The 19,220-nt window shown below is 51.0% G+C and overlaps 1 protein-coding gene across 2 annotated transcripts; it reads right to left on the bottom strand.

Annotated features, from left to right (window-relative positions):
• Positions 1-153: 153 nt before the first annotated feature.
• YARS1 (tyrosyl-tRNA synthetase 1) lies at positions 154-5,168 on the bottom strand. 2 transcript variants are annotated; one of them, XM_035562191.2, is made up of 14 exons: positions 5,090-5,168; positions 4,938-5,002; positions 4,594-4,740; positions 4,332-4,507; positions 3,983-4,112; positions 3,711-3,791; positions 3,285-3,377; positions 2,950-3,085; positions 2,656-2,741; positions 2,038-2,173; positions 1,637-1,731; positions 1,296-1,489; positions 1,058-1,199; positions 154-936 (listed from the first exon to the last, which is right to left on the bottom strand). In XM_035562191.2, exons 1-14 carry the CDS (start codon positions 5,103-5,105, stop codon positions 826-828), a joined length of 1,608 nt encoding a protein of 535 aa, XP_035418084.1. In that variant the 5' UTR covers positions 5,106-5,168; the 3' UTR covers positions 154-825. The 2 variants fall into 2 exon arrangements, with proteins under 2 accessions (XP_035418084.1, XP_050571135.1); XM_050715178.1 differs by having other exon boundaries at positions 5,126-5,154.
• Positions 5,169-19,220: the final 14,052 nt, after the last annotated feature.

Below are 19,220 nucleotides of genomic sequence, written 5' to 3'. Positions count from 1 at the left end.
CGCTGCATTCCCTGAGAGGGCTGGCTCCTGGCTCCTGTCCCCACGGGGTGGGCAGAGCCTGGGCTCCGTTTGGCTCCTGCCAGCACTAGGATGCAGGAGCAGGGCTGGCTGCTTGCTCAGCCATCTCCCCCCGCAGAGAGAGGCACGCCCGCATGCAGTCAGCTCGACGTTTTATTTGGGTTTATGACAGACAGATGGTTCCCGAGTCAGTGTTTAAGGCCCACGCCCCTACAGCCTCCCACGGGCTCAGGGCAGACCCGCTGGTGGGGCCGGGGCTCCTGCCACCCTGCAGCAGCCCCGTCCCTCGCCCCGAGCACGGCGTGGAGCGGAGCAGGGGAGGGGGCCCGCCTGGCTGCCAGGCAGCTGCCCCCAGCCCCGGTAGCAGCAACGCAGGTTTGAGCAAGCAGCCTTCCCTTCCGACCCTCCCTGCAGCACCCGCAGGTGCTGTCCTGGAGCCAGGACCAGTCCTTGGCACAGCTGGGAGAAAGCTGATGGCCCCAGCGAAGAGCCCGATGGCACGGGCAAAAGGAACAGGTCCCTCGGCTGCGGTGCCATCGCCAGTCCCCTGAGCTGGCCCACAGCAGAGGCACCGCCGCTGGCTGAGCAGGCCCAAGGCAAAGGAGATGTCAGGGGCAGCTCCCCAGGAGGCCTCGCGCTGTTCCGATGTTGGGGAGGCTGCAAATTCAGTCCCAGAGCCCCCCAGGTCCTGCAGGGCTGAGCCCCCTGCTCGGGGCGCTGGGGGAGGAGATGGTGGAGACCGGGGAGGAGAGCCGGGCTGGGGCGGTGCAGGGGGCCAGGCAGGAGGTGCGAGCTCTCCGGCGCTGGTTAGCTGATGCTCCCCCCCTTCAGGCTTTTACACGAGACGCTCCCCAGCTTGGTCAGGAAGTCTCTCTGCTTCCACTGGGCAATGCAGTCCTCAGAGACGCGGAAATCAGCCTGGAGAGCAGAGCAGAGCAGGCTGAGGCACCCAGGTTGGGGCTGCCTGCAGGGCAGCAGCGCCTCGCTCAGCTCCGTGGAGCTTTCGTGCCCTGTCCCAGCCCCACGCGCAGCTCCTCACCTGCAGCTTCTCGAAGACTTTCTTCTTCGGCTTGAGCTCGTCATCGGGCTCCCCGTCCTCGTAGCCCTCCACATAGACGCGCTCCCCAGCGCAGCACCCAGCCGGCGGGTCCAGGGGCTCCACCTGCCGCGGCTCCCCCACGCTGCAGAGGGAGCAAAGTCACCCTGGGGTGGCACTCACAGCCCTTCGGCACCGCTGGGCTCTGTCCCCTCTTGGGGCAGCCCTGATCCCCCCTCACCTGGAGGCGCACAGCACCATGCCCTGCGACTCCACACCCCGCATCTTCTGGGGCTTGAGGTTGCAGAGCAGCACCACCAGCCTGTCCTGCAGCTGCTCCTTGGGGACGAACTGCACCAGGCCGCTGACCACAGTGCGGGGCTCGGGCTCGCCCACGTCGATCTTCTCCACATACAGGCTGTCGGCATCCGGGTGCTAGCAAGCAGAAGCAAGGTGAGGCGCAGGGAAGGGGGCTGGGATGGCAAAGAAGAAGGCAGACCTGCCCCCTTTGCCACCCCCCGCACTCCAAGTGCCCACGCTGCCATGCAGGAGGGCTACCACCCTCTTCCCGCGTGCCCGTACCTTTTCCACGCTGATCACTTTGCCGACGCGGATGTCCAGCCGGGACGGGACAACGTTCTCTGGCTCCGAGTTCTTGGTGCCTTTCTCTGCGGGCTCTGCGGTGCAAGGGGAACAGTTGCAGCAGTCAGCATAAGCCCAGGCAGCACACGGTGACCCCGGATGCTGGACCCAATAACCCCCGAATTCCCTGCTTGTCTACACACCACTGTCTGTCCCTCCTCTGCTTTGCCAGCCCCTGAAGCAACAGCAGAGATGCGCGGTGGCACCTCTGGGGCAGGCCAACAGCCCCGGCTCTGGCTATTCCTCACCCTGCTGGGGCTCTCCAGGGCTGTCGCTGGAGGGACTCTCCCCTTCCCAGCCCCATTTCCCCCAGGGCCCCGCTGCCCCCAGCACCTCCTTACTGGCTTTGGACGGGTTGGGATAGGCTGCGTTGGTCAGCTTCTTCAGCTCCGGGCTGTTGAATTTCTCTCTGATAGGGTCAAGCAGTTTGTTCAGGGCCACTTCCACCGAGTTCTTCAGGTCTCCGGGATGCACAACCTGCATCGCGACAGACGGACGGGTCTCTGCATGGTCTCCCCCAGCACAGGGGGAGAAGCAGAGTTCAGGTCCCTGATCTGAGGCCAGAGAGGTGCTGAGATCTCTCCTCTCAGCTTCAGCAGACACGTGTCTGGTCCCAGAACAAGATAAAAGCACATCTTCTGGAAAGACGGATACCCTGCTCGCCTAGGGGTGAGCCTGGGCTCAGCCAGACACGCACGCATCTCAAAGGTGCTGGGAGACACCTTAGCTCGAGAGCCCTGACAAGGGTGCTAGTGACAAAGGGCAGGGCTGACTGCGTCTGAGAGGGGACAAGCCTGTGTGAGAGCTCCTGGCTGAGGCAGTCCTGCAGCAGGCAGAGCCCAGTGTCACCAAATCCCAGGAGGGGACAGCAAGCACCTCTCCCTGGCACGGATTTTCTCCCACAGAGCTCGTGGGAGCCTCAGGGACAGGGCGGGCGTTCAGCTCCTCCCTGCGCTCACCTGCTCAGCAAAGTCCTTCTCCAGGGCCTCGTAGTCCGTGTATGTTTTGTTTCCTCCCCATTTTTCTTCCCGCAGAATCACAAACTCTGTGAGATTAAGGCTCAGATCAGCCCACGGGACTCACCCCCTGCTCAGCCAGACGAACCACCCCACTTCGCCCGGGAGCTGAGGGGGCTGCAGCAGGGCGGGGGCGTGCAGGGGGAAGCCCGCTTCGGGGGCCGCACGCTCCCATCCCCTCTTCTTGCCCCCCCCCAGAAAGCCTGGCCCTGGCTCCTCAGCGTGGGGAGCCCTCACCTGACTTGAGGGGAAAGAGGACGTGCTTGATGAAGGAGAGGACACCGTTGTTCTCCACGTTCCCGGGCTCACAGAAAGCCTTCTTCAGCTTCTTCTTCACATCCTCCTTGCGGTCCAGGAGGTCAATCTTTGAGTCCTGGAGGAAGAGATTTCCACAGCCCTTTTCGCAACCCCCTGCCCAAGAGAGGACTCATGCTGGCGCTGCTGCGCCTTTTTCTTAGGCCCCAGTCTGAGTGAAGGGAGAATTTTCCTCCTCTTGGGGTGCAGACTCCAACCCCAGCCGTGAACCCGTGCCCAGCAGAGCCCCTGACCCCAGCCACCACGCAGGGACCGACCTCCTCCGAGGAGCTCATTTTGCTTCCTGTCAGGCCGGGAACCATCGGGTTCATCAGGTGGATGCGCTTGGCGTAGCCCAGGGAAGGGAGGTACTGGGAAGAAGCAAGGAGGCAAGTCACGGACAATCCTCTGCTGCAGGACAACCTTAACCCACAGCCCCGATTTGCTCCTGGCTCCAGGCAACCTTGAGCACAGCAGTGGGACCCAGCAAGCTCTCACGGGTTCACAAATCCCTGGCAGCCACCGCCAGGGACGCGTGGCAGCCCCATGTCGCAGCCCAGAGCCCTGCAGACCACAAGAGCAGCAGCAGGAGCTGCAGGGAGCCCTGTGATGCTGTCACATCACCGACGCTTCTCCCAGTGGATCTGTGAGTCTCTGAGCCCCGTACCAGGATCAAAAGGGACTCCGACACCCCCGTTCCTGACCTTCTCTGCAAAGGTGAATATCTTCCTCTGATCAACTCCCCCGAACTGTGCATCAACCTTGAGGTACTCCTCATCCAGGGCCTGCGGGGAGACACGCAGAGCCTTGAGCTTGGCCCCAGGACACCAGGTCCCGGCTCGCTCAGCTTCTGGAGGCCCTGCCCAGCCCCGCTGGGCCCCAGGAACAATGCCCAGGGCCAGGCACGCAGCCTCACACATCCCCGTGGTCCTGGCCTTGCCCAGCACCTCCCCGGCACAGGGGCCCTGCCACGCACCTGCAAGCCTGGGTAGAGCAACCCGCTCAGCAAGGGGTGCTCCACCTGCTTCACCACCTCCGCTCCTGCCTTCTTGGCGTCGTGCTGCGTCACCACGGAGGAGAGGCGGTACACGTCCAGCGTGTACTCCCTGGGGGAAGGGGCAACGCTGTCAGCACCAGGGAGGGGGGCGGCTGTGAGGGCTGCTTCACGGGAACACGGGCTCTGGCCACACCGAGAGAAGCCTGGAGGCAGCTTCGCTCTGTTCCCTGAATGATAATGCCTGGGAGAAGACCTGGGACAACTTTGGGACAGCAGAGCCCTAAGCCAGGCTTTCCCTCCCAGAAAGGACCGGACGCCCAGGACTCACTTGCTGAGCTGGTAGTCCGTGCCCCGGACAAACTTCAGCTTTTCCAGGGGCACCCCGATGCTCTCCAGCATGGCTTTGATCACGTTCTCGTAATAGCGAGTGCGCAACTCCAGCAGCTCCCAGGGGGCCTTCATGTTGTCCAGGTAAGCGTGGAGGTCAGCGAAGAGTATCGTCACCTGGCAGAGGGGCAGAGACAGGGTCAGGGACCCGCAGCGTGGGGACAAAGCCCCCCCGGGTGCGAGCTGCCCCCCCGGCCCCTCACCTCGCAGCCCGCTTTCAGGAAGTCCGCGATCTTGGACATGGGCACGAAGTAGGCGACGTGCGGCTTGCCCGTGGTGGCGGTGCCCCAGTAGATCTTCACCTCCCGCTCCTTCAGGATGGCCGACAGCTTGTCCTCGCCCAGCACCTCCTGCGGGGAGCCCACGAGCGTCCTGCGCGGCCCGGACACGGCGGCAGCAGGCATGGGGGCGAGCAGGGAGCCGCACACCAGGCCGGGCCCAGCCCCCCATAGCCCGCGCCGTGCCCCCGGTCCCCCACAGGGCCCGGTGAGGGCCTGAGGCCGCCCGGGGCCCCCCCGCCGCGCTAGGCCCGGCCCGGCCCCGGTACCTGCAGGTTGCGGGTGATGAGCTGGTACTTCTCCTGCGGGCTGGGCGCGGCCTCCATGGCGGCGGCTGCGGGGAGAGGAGGCGTTAGCGGCCCCCCGGTGCCCCCCCCCGGTACCCGCGGCCCGCCCGGCGCCCCCGCCCGGCCCCACCGACCGTCCCCGCGTTGCATCAGCCTCGCCCGCTGCTCACCGGCTCCCTCCTGACGTCACTTCCGCCGCTCGGCGCGCTCGGCCAATCAGGGGCCTGGCGGGGCCGCCCCGCTAAGATGGCGGCGGCCAGGGGCCGGCAGCACCCGGACTGCGGGGTCCGACCCCCACCCCGCGCTCCCTGAGGTCTCCCCGTGGTCTCCCCGCCAGGCACAACGGGCTCGGTGCCGGTGCCGGAGCCCCCTCAGGCAGGGCCGGGCCGGCCCCAGTGCGCTCCAAGCCGAGCACATCACCATTTCCAGACGTATTTCATGCAGAGTTCCAGCGAGGTGTGAGGCGTTTGGTTCTCCTTCAAGTCCTCGCTCGTTAGGAACCACGTTAGCTACAGCCTGCAGGGCCCAATTCACATTTCCAAACGTATTTCATGCAAAGAGTTCCAGCGAGGTGTGAGGCGTTTGGAGGTGTGAGGCGTTTGGTTCTCCTTCAAGTCCTCACTGGTTAGAAACCACGTTAGCAGGCTGCTACGCCCTGCAGGACCCAATCCACAATTAATTCATTTGCCTTTTGTTTCTCTCTGAAGCACCTAAGCGCTTGTAGGTCAATTGCAGAACTAGGCATGTCTTAGCTAGCGAGGGCTGCTCATCACTCCATGTGCTCCTGTACAGGTTGCGTGCACGTGGCAGGTTCCCGAGGGTTTTTCTTCCTTTTGTGAGGTTACAGCGTTATTCCAAAAGTGCTAATTTTTGTTGTTTGGACAGAATGACAAGAGGAAACAGCAGAACTGCTGGTTTTTATTCCTGGAGTAGGTAACTTCCTTTTTTGAAAGCAGCAATAGTCAAAACAATGGAAAGACAAAAGGTGTTCCTTTAAATCTGTTGGTCAAAGGGGACAGGAAATACTGTGCCTGAGCCCAGATTCTCCTGCTGGGTGAGAGTCAGATAAATGCAGGGCTCTCAGGTCAAAAGATTCATGTTCGCATGAATCCTCTCAAAGAGAAAAACACGTTTTGTTTGTAGATATTTTTAAACTATTGAATTTTACAGGAAGGCTTTTATCTTACGATCTTTCATTATAATACTCATTTTGTATGAGCGTTTAGAGTGACTAATACTCTGCTGAACGTCCTGTTAGTTATGTGACAGAACTTCTCTTCTGTTGTTCAGTTTTTCCTAACCTGGAAAAGGCTCTTTGTTTGTTTAGTCTCTTTGGGGGATGGAAGATGGGCTGAGAGATGGGGAGCACTCCGTCAGAGAAACTGCTGCTCCACGCCCCAAGTTCTGCCTGCTTTCAAGGATCCTCTCATCATCTTCCCAGATGATTCTGGCCATGCTGACTTAGTTGCCAGTTCTTCTGAGTCAAAATACGACGATGTAGCCCCTTCTCTAGATAAAGCCAGATGTTTTAATGACAGTGAGCCAGACGACTCCTTGTTGGAACTGTCAGACAGTGAACAAGGGAATTCTCCTTTCAATTACACCGAGGAAGAGATCCAGGAAATCTTGGCAGATGATTGCTTGGAATGCGAGCAGCACATAACTAGAAAAAGCACTCTGAGCCAAAATGTAAGTGGGGAGAGTGAAAAGGACGTGAGCAGCAGCTGCACTGGGGCATCAGTCGTCAGTGAAGATGCAAAGGTAGCCTCAAAGATCACAGAGAAATCAAATGTACATCTGTCAGTCCAAGCAACTGACATGCTGTTTGACCTTGATATTGAGGAGCTTCTAAATCTTAGCCCGATCGATGCTGACTATGTAGATCAGCCACTGGAGGACGATTATTTGGAGGATGTTGAATTCATGAATGATCACAGAGCGTATGATCAGACTGATGCTAGTAACTGTTTTCCCAGAGAATCCTCAGGGAGGCTGATGCCTAAAGGCGAGCAAACCCTGGATGTGGATTGCCTGGGAAAGACTTCCTCTGCAGGCACAGATGTGTCCAACATCTGCGGTGATCGTGTGGGACAATCCATGCCCTGTTCAGACCTTGCCTGTGGCCAGCACAAAGCTGATGAAAGTGCAGCACCTGTGCTGCTGAGAAGTCCCAAGCCATCTTCTGGGTCAGGAAACCAAGAACTTCCCAAAGCAACAATGAACGTTTTTTCAAGGAAATCAGATTCTCCAACGGATGATATGGAGCAGGAATCTTCAGATGCTAAACAGCCATCAGGCAGCATTGAAATAAACACACATTTCAGTTCTGACTAAAATGTTTCTGATTCTATTCCTTTTATTTTCTACTTGTAGTAATGTCCATATGAGCCCAAGTGTGCAGATCACTACCAAAACCTTGCCACGTAAACCCACTACACTAGGCAAAGTCATTCCTGAGCCCCAGGTGGAGGAGAAGTAATTTCTTCACAGCCTCTAAATGCCTTTGCGCTCTGCAAAATGCCCCAGCAGCTCCCTGAACCACTTTGGCTGGCCGCGTGCTGCTGTTTCTCTCTTCGTTTTCTCTTAAGGTGCGCTGAAATGGTGGGGAGGTACCCAGTTTTTTACCCTGTAAGGTGCCGCGAGGGCAGGACACGGGGCTGGTACCGGAGAGGCTGCAGCAGCCCCGGGCAGTGCCGCTGCGGCTCCCGCAGGTGGCAGCAGCGGAGCGGCGCCGGGCGCGGCGCGGGAGGCGCCCCCTGCCCCCGGGGCTCCCCCTGCCCCCGGGGCTCCGAGCCCCTCTTCTTTGGGCCCCCCCGGGGCTGCTGCGGCCCTGCTGCACCTCGCCGTCCTCCGCACTGCCCCTGCTATGGCATTGCCACAACAGAAAATCTGCTGCTCCGGGGGGCTCGCTGCAGGTTTGTGGTCTGTGGTCTGGACGGTGGCTTGCTGCTTCCCTCAGCTAATGCTTTCTCCCCTGCTTTGCTCTCAGAATGTTATCTTCGTGGATTTATTTAAATAAAGAATGTTATTTTTGTGATCATAAAACAGCACCACCAAAAGTTAACGTTTGTACTGGTTCCGTGAAGCACTTTGCCCCTCTGTGTCTTCTGCGACGTGATGTGATAGATGTGCCCAAACATTTATGCCATCCATTGGCATCCAAAGACACAAACAACAGACAAACACTTCAGAAGGGGAGCTTGAATGGAAGAAGCACACCCATCCCGTCTCGCCCAGACGCAGAGCTCTGTAACCCCAGACCACAGGGGCGAGGCTGTGCTGGTGAGGAGGGCGCAGGGGAGGACGCAAACTGGGGCGGGAGGCCCGGCCTCCTCAATTCACATTCTGTTTTGGGGGTACTCGCTTTTCAGAGGGAAATAAGAAGTACACTTGCTAGCACTGCCGTGTGCAGGGATCCCACACAGCCATCAGTCTCGTTCCAGGGACTGGGACCGGCTCACGCGAGCTCCAGTTTGTGGTATCTGGGAAACGTTACGTGGGGGCCGTGCTGTGGCAAATCGGCCACCAAAACAGGCCGGTGGCACTGCTGATGGCTTCTACGCTTCGTCCCTCTCAGTGGTGTCTTCCAAAAGCTCTCAACAGCAGAGGCTTAAAGGAAGGCGCCTGTAAGGAGCCAGCACGGAAGGATGTCTGCTGAAGAGCAGAATTGGAAGGGGAGGTTGGTAGAGCTGGGGTGTTCTGAAGGGCAAAGAGTGTTCTGGTAGCTTCCATAGATGGCCTCCCACTGTGCTGCTTTCAACTGTTCATGGGTGCAATAACTGTCATTTCTTGAGAGTTAGAAGAAGCTGACAGTTTTGTGGTTCATTGCATGGAGCCTGCACTTATCTGGGCTGCACGAACAGCTGCATAGCCACGGGGCTGCTTTCCAGTGTATGAATACAGCATAAGTAATGCAGAGGGAACTAAGCAAGGAAAGCTAAAACGGCCTGTTTTCTCTTCCTTTCAAATTAAAAATGCAAGGCGTATGTTCTGAGTCAGAAAAAATCAGGCAGAAGCTCCAAATGAACAAGGCTGGTGAGTGAAATAGAGACCTATTTTGCTGGGGAAGAACATTGTCTGCGACGCACACAATTTTGTTTTCTTATTAGTGCAAAACTCTTGTATTCCAAGTAGCTGCAAGCTTGGAATTCAGCCTGACACAGTGTGGGCTTTCCCAGTTGTCAGAGAAAAAATGTCTCAGTGGGCTGACTTTGACCCTGTATGGTGCTTCTTTGCACCCAGATCTGCAGCAATATTTTGTGTATTGTAGGTGTATTGATTATGTATTGATGCAGAACGATCCTGATACATTCCTAAAGGAAAACTAACAGGTTTCAGAGCCAGCCAAGGAATTCCCTTTGAGAAGTGGCAACTGTTCAAGTGACTCAAATCATGGTATAAGGCTGCCACAAATCTTTAGCTCTGTTTCGTATTGCAAGTCTCCTGGCATTTATATCATGGTAGGTTTATATTGCTGTCCCTTCCTCTACATAATCTCTTTGCACTTCCTTTTATTCTGTCTCGTGCTTCTTGTTCATATGTTGTCTGGGTGGATTACAGGCTGGCTATGGCAGGGGTTTTATCTTTTCACTTATCTCCATGGTCTCTTGCACTTGTGGATTCTCTGTAAATACCACTTTCTTATATCTGTATTGGGTGATTGTGTGCCAAGAGTTGTGCTAACCCATGGTTCTGGTTGTTCTTCCTCTCATTCTAGTTTCCAGAGGATATTCAGCCTGAATGGATAAATTTATTTTCAGCTTCCCATAGGAATCTAAATGCTGCTGAGGCTGCGTCGTAGCAGATGTAGAAATGAGACGCGATTTGAACATCTGCATGGAAACGAGCGGCTGAAACTGATTGACCACAAAAGATTCCTGCCAGCTGACCGTTTGTTAGTATTCACACTTCATTATTGCCCTTTATTCAACAGTAAATAGAATCATATCCCTCTTGATGAGATCCTCCTCAGCAATTCGTCTCGGGCTGTATCAGTCTGCAGAAGTAATGAGGCTCCTTCTTTTATAACTGTGTCGTTGGCGCTGAATGCCAGCACTCCGCTGTTTAGTCTTGTCCTCAGCGATGTATATAACTGGATGGGCCTATTTTTAAAAGGGCGGGGGAAGGACAAACTAACAGAAAAAGCATTTCCATCTCTAAACATAGCCTTCTCTCGTTTTCCACCCAAACATCTGTACTTCAGGAGAAAGCTTTCACAGGTCATTAACATTGCAATTGTGCATATGGGATAGTGCTTTCAGCACCTGCTGCTCAGACAACTATTCTCATGTCCCTCAGAGCAGGATCACTCTCAGCAGAGTCATGCAGCACCTGGTACCTGGAAAGCCGTGCTAGCTCCACCTGACCTCCAGCCACTGCCCTCCCCTCAATGCTTCTGCTAGCAGGACTCTGCTAGCACTTCTCCCTGGGCGCTGGTTTGAGGGAGTTTTATGATGTTTCCCAATTTTATCGGACTTCTTGCAATCTGGGATAGACCTGATAATATTTTTCTTGTGTCCCTCTTGAGTCAAAGGGAGAAGAGGAAGAAATATTTTATAGAGAGCCACAGATGTCTGTGACCATCTGGTCTTACTGTAATAACAGAGATCAATGCCTTTAAAAAGCAGATACCCAGGTTTAAGGTGATGGAAGGGGAGAGTAGTATAAGGGAACATATGGAGAAACAAATGTGTGAAATACAAATAAACACTCTGCTAGGAGGCTCTGCCTTGAAACAGTCTGGTCTATTGACTGGTACTGAGCTAGCTGAGGAAAAAACATTAATCTTTGAAATAGTTCTTACCTGCCAAAACTCATTTGGCTTGAATGAAAAAGCGTGCAGGGAAGGTATAGGACTTGGGCTCTTCAGTCATGAAGGAGGAATTACAGTTACAGCTTGATTAATAGACTGTTTGAGGATTTCTCAGCTCCTGGGAACTCTTGGGTGGCATAGAAACAGGTTCAAGTTTTATGTGCATCTTTTATTGTCCCTACACTTCGGCAGAAGTAAAGCAATGTGACCAGTTCTTCTCCCTGCTGTTCTCCAGCACTGACCAACGTGGCAGCAGTCTCGGCAGCCACAGGTGCAGGGGCAGAGGCTGCACCCCTGACAGCAGCACACAGAGCCCCCTGCTCCCATGACCCAATTTGATGGTGACTCAGAAGGGGGAATCAAGGGCAACTTCTGTGCAGGAAGGCAAAGAATTTGTGAAAAGTTGGGATTTCTTCTAGTCACAGACATTATGCATTAGCTTTTTGCTGACAACATTAGCTGGTGTGTAATGTGGCAGTGAGAGTCTGCCTTTTGTTAGCTGTCCTGGAGTGCCTCCTTTCTTCCCAAACAATGCAGCCAGAAAAGATGGATTTCAAGAACATTTCAGAAATCTTCTCTAGAAGTATCTTTTTGACAAGAAGTTGTTCCTTCGGGCAAAGAAAAGCTGATACTCTGGTTTATGAAGGAGACCTGAATTTGCTCAAGAAACATTTTGTTCCCTGGAAAGGAAGAAGTGTTACGCAGAAAAGTGATTTACATCACTCACATGACTGCAGTGGCAGGATGGAAAAACCTTCGAATCTCAACTGGACAAGGACACAGGCTGTTCTGTACTGAGAGCACATTTCAAGGACGGACTTTAGCAAGGGCAGCATTCCAAGGAATTTACCTTTCACTGCTGTAGAACCTGTTCTGAGGGAGCAGAAGAGCAAACACTACTGCAGCGTTGGTGCTACTGATTGTTCCATATTTTGTGAATGGTTCAAGGACTCTTGCATTCTCTTGAACCATTTCTTGCCAAGGATTCACTATGCAAGAATTTCAGAGCTGCTGTTTTGAACAGGGGGCTTGTTCTGAATGCAAGAGCAGTACTATCAAAACATTCAGTGGTTGTAGGTGGCGATATTGTGCTACCCTTGGATTATATATACCTGTAAATGGATTGTTGCAATAGGTCATGACGGCAGAGAGGCACTCAGTCTTGGAAAACCACTTATGTTTGACCCACTGTCATCTGTAAATACTGCTTCTGGAATCTGGGGAGGTGTTGCTCAGATTTTCCTGAAAGTGGGTGTCCTCTTCTAAATCCTTGGGCTCAGAGTGCTGGTTGTAGGATGTAAAAAATGGCTTTGAAGACCAGGAGCAGCAATAAGAATCAGGCTGCTATATCCAGTCTCTTGTGGGATGTTTTTTTCTCTCACTAATGGCTTGCTTTGATGAACTGCAGATGCTGTAAATGAATTACATGTTCTGATGAATAAGGCTGCCAGCTTGGAGTACTGGACCCTTGACAAAATGTGGCAGCGCCTGTCAGACCTCACCGTGAAGGTGTGAGTGCCCATAGGAAGAGCAGACACTTCATTTCCTCTTACAAACATTGTCCAGCGGCACACTTTTATCCATTAGTCTTTTGAGGTGTTTTCAGTTCATTTTAATGAATATTAAATTCTAAATCTCTGCCACAAAAAGTAAAAACTGCAGCAGTTGCCAGAAGTAGCAAGCACTCCTGGAAATGATTTAAGCCAAAGACTTGTAGTACCCATTAAAGTGTAAAAGTTTGGTGCCCTGTGATCCACATAACCCTGACTTATAAAGACCTCTAGGGATGTATGAGCCTGTATGATCCTGTCAGGACTTGGTTCTGAACCTCACAATGAACAGATACCCTGAGTGTAATGCAGATATCTCTCCCCAGCTGTTGGCATGAACAAATTGCTTTGCTGGTTTGAGACCTCCTTGGTCACCAGCTGCTCTTGCTGAGCAGCTGCTGCAGAAATGAAGTGCTCTGCATTGGGGATGTGACCGCCCTGTGCCAGACAGGTGCTCCTTCTGCAAGCCAACTGTTTTGTCAGTATTTTCATAGGAGAGGCCCCTCTGGTTGCTCGTACTCCCTCGGATGGGTCTGCAGTTTATAAATGATATTTCCTGACTTACGCTGATGCCTCTGCACAAAAACGAGATAAATACAAGATAGAGTTGGCTTTTTTCAAAATGCAGCAGGGGCAAAGCAGCATCTGATGATGTGGAAAAGCTTTGGTCTGAGGACGGGAGATAACCAAATTCATTGAAATGTGACTCGTTTTTTTAACGTTGCTCCTGTAAGATTGTTTGAAGTCTTGTGGGGTTTTGTCCTGTTATTTCAGAATGTACTTAGATGTAGCAAATGAGCGTACTTGTTATGTATGTGCAGCACTTTGTTGAAAATAAGCCTTTTGTTTAAACTGCTGGGTAGTGGAGCCTTCAGCCTTCTCTGCTCAGCCAGGGGGAGAGAGCTGTGCAAAGAATGTAACAGAGCACGAGGCAGCGTTCCTGACCGAGCATTTTTAAACTTTCATGTTGTTACTTACCAAGGTGCGTTCTTAAAATGTGGTTTCCCTTTCAGAACCTCATAACAAGAAAATTAGATACCAGCTGCAAGCCCTGGGGAATGGGGAAGGCATTTTCGGAGAAGGTGCTGTTCCAGCCTAAACGTGCTTCTGTGTTGTGTTTGCTTTAACTATTTGTTTTAACTAAGTAAACTTATTTTCACAGAAATTACCCAAGGTGCGCCAAGAAAACCACTCAAAAGTACGGTCTTACGCAGCAGGTGAGCAAGAACTTGGCCAAACACCACCATTTCCAGAACATTCCTGGCCACTTCCAGCATAGCCCTGTTACTGCCTTTCCTTCTGTCTCATTTTGCTGCTGAGGGACTGTGCTGGTTCTTATTCCATGCTTAGAGTTGTTCTCAATTTTTCTGGGTTTGAGCGGTTTGTATTTTGATAAGTTGTTTCATGATCTGTTTTAAATAAACCCGATGGAAGTTTCTATGTTCTATAAACATTTAGAGCGGCTTTTGAAATGCAATTTGATGTGATCTGTTTTGTATAGTTAACTTTTATTATGTTTAGCACCAGTATTTTCCTTTGAAATAAAAATAATCTTACAGAGTAGGTAACAAACAACTGGAGACTGCATATTGGATGTGAGGGTGTAATATCTCAGTGATGGAAACTGGAAAATATGCTTTGAAGTGGGAAAAGCTTTTCTTTAAAGCTTGGTCCTAAGCCTTGGCATTAAATCTCCTACAGTGATTGTTGGGCTACCTTTGAATAACATTAAGGTTTTAAATCATACAAACAGCTTGTGGATGCTGTTCCTTCCCCTTGGCACAGACAAAGTTATGTTTCATTTTACAGTAAACTGGGGAGCAGCTGTTGATTTCCCTGGTTTGGTTATGTCTCGTCTTGTTCTGTTGTTCTTTCCATCCCCGAAGAGTTTGCTGCCTGTCATTAATTTTCCTTGTTTCGTTTGTTACTTCATGTAAAAATGTTTCATGAGCTTTGCACTCCAGTTTATAAACACTGTGCAGTTGTTAGATGTGGTATTCCTTTTCTCTTTTGTTGTGTTGTTATACTGGACCAGTCTTGCTTCGGCGTATCTTTTCCTGTCTTGTTTCCTTTAATCCCTACGAGATGTGTCAGAAACACACTGCCGGAGAGTACCAGCAGTAAAGGCACTGCGAGTAGCAGGAAGGAAAGGAGTTGGTTAATATTCTGAGGAGAAAATCTCAGTGAGTAGCAGAAAGGGAAACCCAAGACCCAGGCTAATCTCTGTCCTAAGCTCCCAACCTGTTTTTTGTGCAGACTGACTCTTGGCCTTCAGAAGGGATGGGCAGCGGGAAATCTCATGGCTTTAGTGGGAATTCAAGCTAGCTGCAACTTCTCACTCATCCCCTTCCTCTTTTAGTAGCCTTTCTGTAAGGGTTCCTCTCCTGTGCAGCTCTTCCCTTTCACTTCCCTGCTTTTTGGGGTACCCAGGACAATGTGACCTCACATTCATTTGTTAAGCTACACTGACAGCAACTGCTGGTCTCTGCTGCCTCCATCGCCTTCCCTAACAGAGTGTGGAAATGCCAAAATATTTGGAGGATTTGTAAAGCAGAGGTCAATCATCTGCAAAATGCTCTTCCCAGGTGTGCTGACAGGGTCTGCATGGGCTTTGTGAGCCGTTTAAGCATAAGAAGGTTTATGGGTAAATTTCAGAAAACAGATTGTCCATGGAGGAAGTGCTACTATATTTATTTTACCGATCTGAATCTTTTGTGACACTTTTGGCTAACATGAATTTAAAGAAATAAAATTTGGGTACAGTACTAATATTTTTCAATGTTGAGCCTCATGTGTTTTATTTTGCCATTCTGTAGCACCTTTCCACTCCGGACTGGGGCAGGAGGAGGTGGCTTTAAAAGCAGCCGAAGTTTGTCACTGACCTAGATGTGCAGTGACTGAGGCACGGAGGATCGAAATAATTTGTCCAAAGGATAAGCAGTGGAGCTTGGAACAGAGCCTGCTACTGCCTGACTACACTAACTCGTAGGTAATGCTGCACCCATTAATGAAGTAATTGCTGTATTTTCATGCATAATTCATGTTGCATGGGGCAGGGGGTGTCTTGGTTCTGGTGGGTTGTACGGGCATACGTGGTGCATGTCCCATGGCCAGCATTAGGGCTTTGTGTCAATAACTGATCTTCTCCAGCTAGTAACAGGTTCTTGATGCCAGTGTAGCCTGTAAGTGACTTTGCTGCTGCTGTCACAGGCTGCTGGGACGGTGCTGGTCTGCCTCGACTGGTGATCGATGGTCGCTGGTGATCAGCAGCGACAAAATGGAGTGGGAAGAGCACTGACAATGCTCTACCTCTGCTGTGCGTGCTGAAGTGCTCCCGTGAGGCCTTCAGGGGTCCATGCTAGCTGTCTTGGTTTTATGTATCTCCGAGATTACTATGAAGTGATGCACAGCAGTCAATCTTATATCAGTTTTCTCTCAAAGCAAGCATTCTGTTGCCAGTTCGGCCATGCTGAGAAAATGAAATGGGTCTGAACAGGCAGCACCCTGTCAGGACAGGAGGGTGACGGTGTCTGTGTGTGTGCTCTGCCTACGGTCAGCCTCCCTGTGCCCGAGGACCGCAGGCAGAAGCAGGCACCTCCTCCTGCATGCCTGTTTTGTGGTCTGTGAACTCCGTGTGAATGAACGCTGCCACGGAGCGGCTCTGCACCGTGTAAAGGCTTTAGGCTTCTGGGCATCTTTGTGACTGATTTAATTCTTTGACACTGCAACTGAGATTCATACATGCTGAACTGCAGAGATACTGTAAAGGGAGAGAGATTGCATATTACTTGTTCATGGAAGAACATGTTTGCAACTGGAGTACAGCCAGGGGCTGTTTATGATTTTTGCTGTAGTAGAATCCAGCAACGTGAGTCTGGAGGAGACTGTTTTGTGCAAGCAGCGTGTAAGCACTGTGATGAAATGTCTTACAATTAAAAAAATAATAGCACGCATCAACGTATTGCACTATAACAACAGCAGCTAGAAAATGATGAATCTAATATTAAACTACTTTATGTTTTTTTTCAGCTGTCCTCTCCACAGCTAGCTAACCTTTCCCTCCTTTTGTGCTGTAAGGTAATTGTAAATAAGTAGGAAGAAATTATGTCCTGAAACATGAAACAATAGTGGAAGCTGAACGCAGTTTACGTTTGGTTTAAGAGTATGTCTAGTACTATGCTGGCTGCATCCTCTGCAAAACAGGTCTGGATGGCATAAATAGGCTATATTTAGCAGTTGGTGGCACCGAGTGAGGTTTTTCTTGTCAGTTAATAAGGACAGCAATGTGCTGCAAAGTGTCAAATGGCATCGTGGGGCTGCGCCATTATTGCCACTCAATGACTCCATACCCAATGTGTTCAGATTGCAAGCAAAAAGATGGCTTTCCTGGCTGCCAACTTTGCTGACTCCATCTGGGATCTAAAATTCAAGCTGTGTCTTTCCTGGCTCTGTCACTAATAATAAAGGTTCTTCATTTGGAACTTAGTTAAACAAAATTGATGCTGATGCATGAGCCGAAAGGGAATCGAGCTCACTTTCCCCGAGACTTGTGGGCTGGGAGCACTAACAAGTAGGAGCATAATCATTTTAATCTATAAGGTCATCAGACAGTTGAATACGCACCAGATTTGTGGAGGGAACGGAAGATATTTTAGCATAACAACATGTTGATCACACTGCTTTTTAACAAAAGCTGATTGAATTTGGTCAGTTAGCCTGTGTTAGGCTCCAGCTTCCAGGGCAGCCTGGAGCAGCTCAGTACTTGTAGTTAGGGAGCTTTTCTACAAATCTGGGGAAATTGCATTTGGTATAACATACGGTATAATCTTTATCCTTGCTGGAAGTGAAGTCTGACTACTCAGTCAATGAATTGCCATATTTTTATCAGCGAAATGGATGTGGAGCTGTGACATACACTTCTGAGTGACGTAACCTCTAATGTCTTCGGCAAATACTGGCATTAGCAGCCTGTTCCTCTCCATTTACATCTCCTCCAGAAAATCATTACCAGCTGAGATTATACTAACACTTTGTGCCGTGTAGGTGTTTCCTCCTCCGATGCTATTGAGCTGTCAGTGAATAAAATGCCTAATGTTCTCATTTTCCTCGGAGGAGACGGAGAACAGAGCTTGTGCTGCTTCTCGCCGTGCAGAGGGAGGTGTGAGAAGCGCAAGGCTCCGTGTTGTGAGCTGGCGGACGCGCTGTGCAGGATTGTTTGCTCCACACCGCCTCCTGCGGTTCACTTTTCCCAAACTCGTGGGGGAGGAATATATTGGCTAAATCCTACTTGTAGGCATAATATTACAGTGCTTGGAAGGATGAAGGCAAGTGGTGCTTAACTTCAAACATGCAAAGCATGTGTTGGCAAAGGGCTCTGTTTTCAGCTCCTTGCTCCTCGTGTGCCCATGTCCCTGCGTGGTTGGTTCTTGGGAAGGGATGGGATTAGCACCCCGGGGTGCAGCAGAGCCGGCCGGAGGGCTGCTTGCCTCCAGTTCGAGTTCAATGGGAAATCCGTTCTTGCAGGGCTCTCTGGGATCCCTGTCACGCCAACCCACCCCCACTTGCTTCTTTTTAGTATTCATGGAAACCTCCCTTTCCTAATCCCTGCTTCCAATAACCAGTCACAATCAGCAGTCAGGCAAAAACATGTAGGGAGCCATGAGTGGTCTTTAGGGTGAACTCTTCTGTGGCCCAAGGTGACTTTTCTCACTGCTGGCGTGTTTTTTTTCTTGTATTCCCCCCCCATCTCTTCCCTCTATTGGCAGTAAAAGACCTCTAACTCCCATAAAGGAGTATCTTTCGGCCGCTGCTGATGAGAATGAGGTTGGCTGGCTTATGCTTGAAGTCACTCAAGCCCAGAGCCTTATCGGTGTGTAACACTCATGGGTTACAGAAGGAGTTCATACTGAAACAGCAGGTAAAGCTTTGATGTCTGAGTCTCAGAAAATAGGATCTTAAGTATTTTTCCTTTCCTATAGTGGGAAACACCTTTTCCTGAAGTGTGGACTTACCACATTACTTTAATTCATAGTTTAAAACATTTCCTTTAAGAGAATCACTTGGAATTGATAGCTTGGAGTCCTTCTCTGATGGGTTGAGTTTCTGCCAGCCTACATTTGTCTCCTCTCGCTAATAGCATTATCACCTTACCTTTAAAGCCTGCATTTATGAAACATAATGATAACCCTTTTAGCTTCTGCCACATTATGGTACAAATACTTAACTCTGAGCGAACACCGATGCTTTAAATTTTAATTCTCCTTTTCCAACGAACAAGGAGTAAGCACATCTTTGTTAGAAAAATAAGTGGTTTATACCTGTAACCAGGGAACAACAACTGTTACTATAAAAAAAAAAAAAAAAAAAAGATATGGTCTGAATTCCTAGGGACAACTGTCTTTAAAAACAGGCACACAACCTTCCACCCCCCAAATCTGCCAAATTACCAGACTGAATTTCCTCACGAGCAGGCTTTAGAGGGCTGCTTGCTTGGCTGTCTGTTCTAGGATTATGAGAGAGCATCTCCCTTATCGTTTTGCACATGCTGTACCATCTGTCCTAAACCTCCTTTTATAGGGTTATGGATTCCAAATGACATTTCTTTCTTAGGAGATAACAGGGATGTCTGAAGAACCCTGCTAGTAGGTATGGCTGTAGTGCTATTTATGTCACACGAGGTTTTTTTTCTCCCCTCATCCCACAGCCACAATGAACTCTGGTGAACCATGCTGGTTCTCTGTACCCAGACGATGAGAAAACAGTTCACCCGTAGTCCCTGGGAAATACAGGGAAAATTGCCCTGTTCTATTTCTTGTTGCGCTTGAAGCAGGCAAAGATGAAACATTACTGAATTCAGACGTTACAAGGACACAGGATATGCCTTTAATCTTTTATTGTACATTA

This window comes from Cygnus atratus, chromosome 23, assembly GCF_013377495.2.
Source record: "Cygnus atratus isolate AKBS03 ecotype Queensland, Australia chromosome 23, CAtr_DNAZoo_HiC_assembly, whole genome shotgun sequence".
In the NCBI taxonomy this organism is placed as follows: domain Eukaryota; kingdom Metazoa; phylum Chordata; class Aves; order Anseriformes; family Anatidae; genus Cygnus; species Cygnus atratus.
This window is presented reverse-complemented; position numbering and strand designations above follow the sequence as displayed.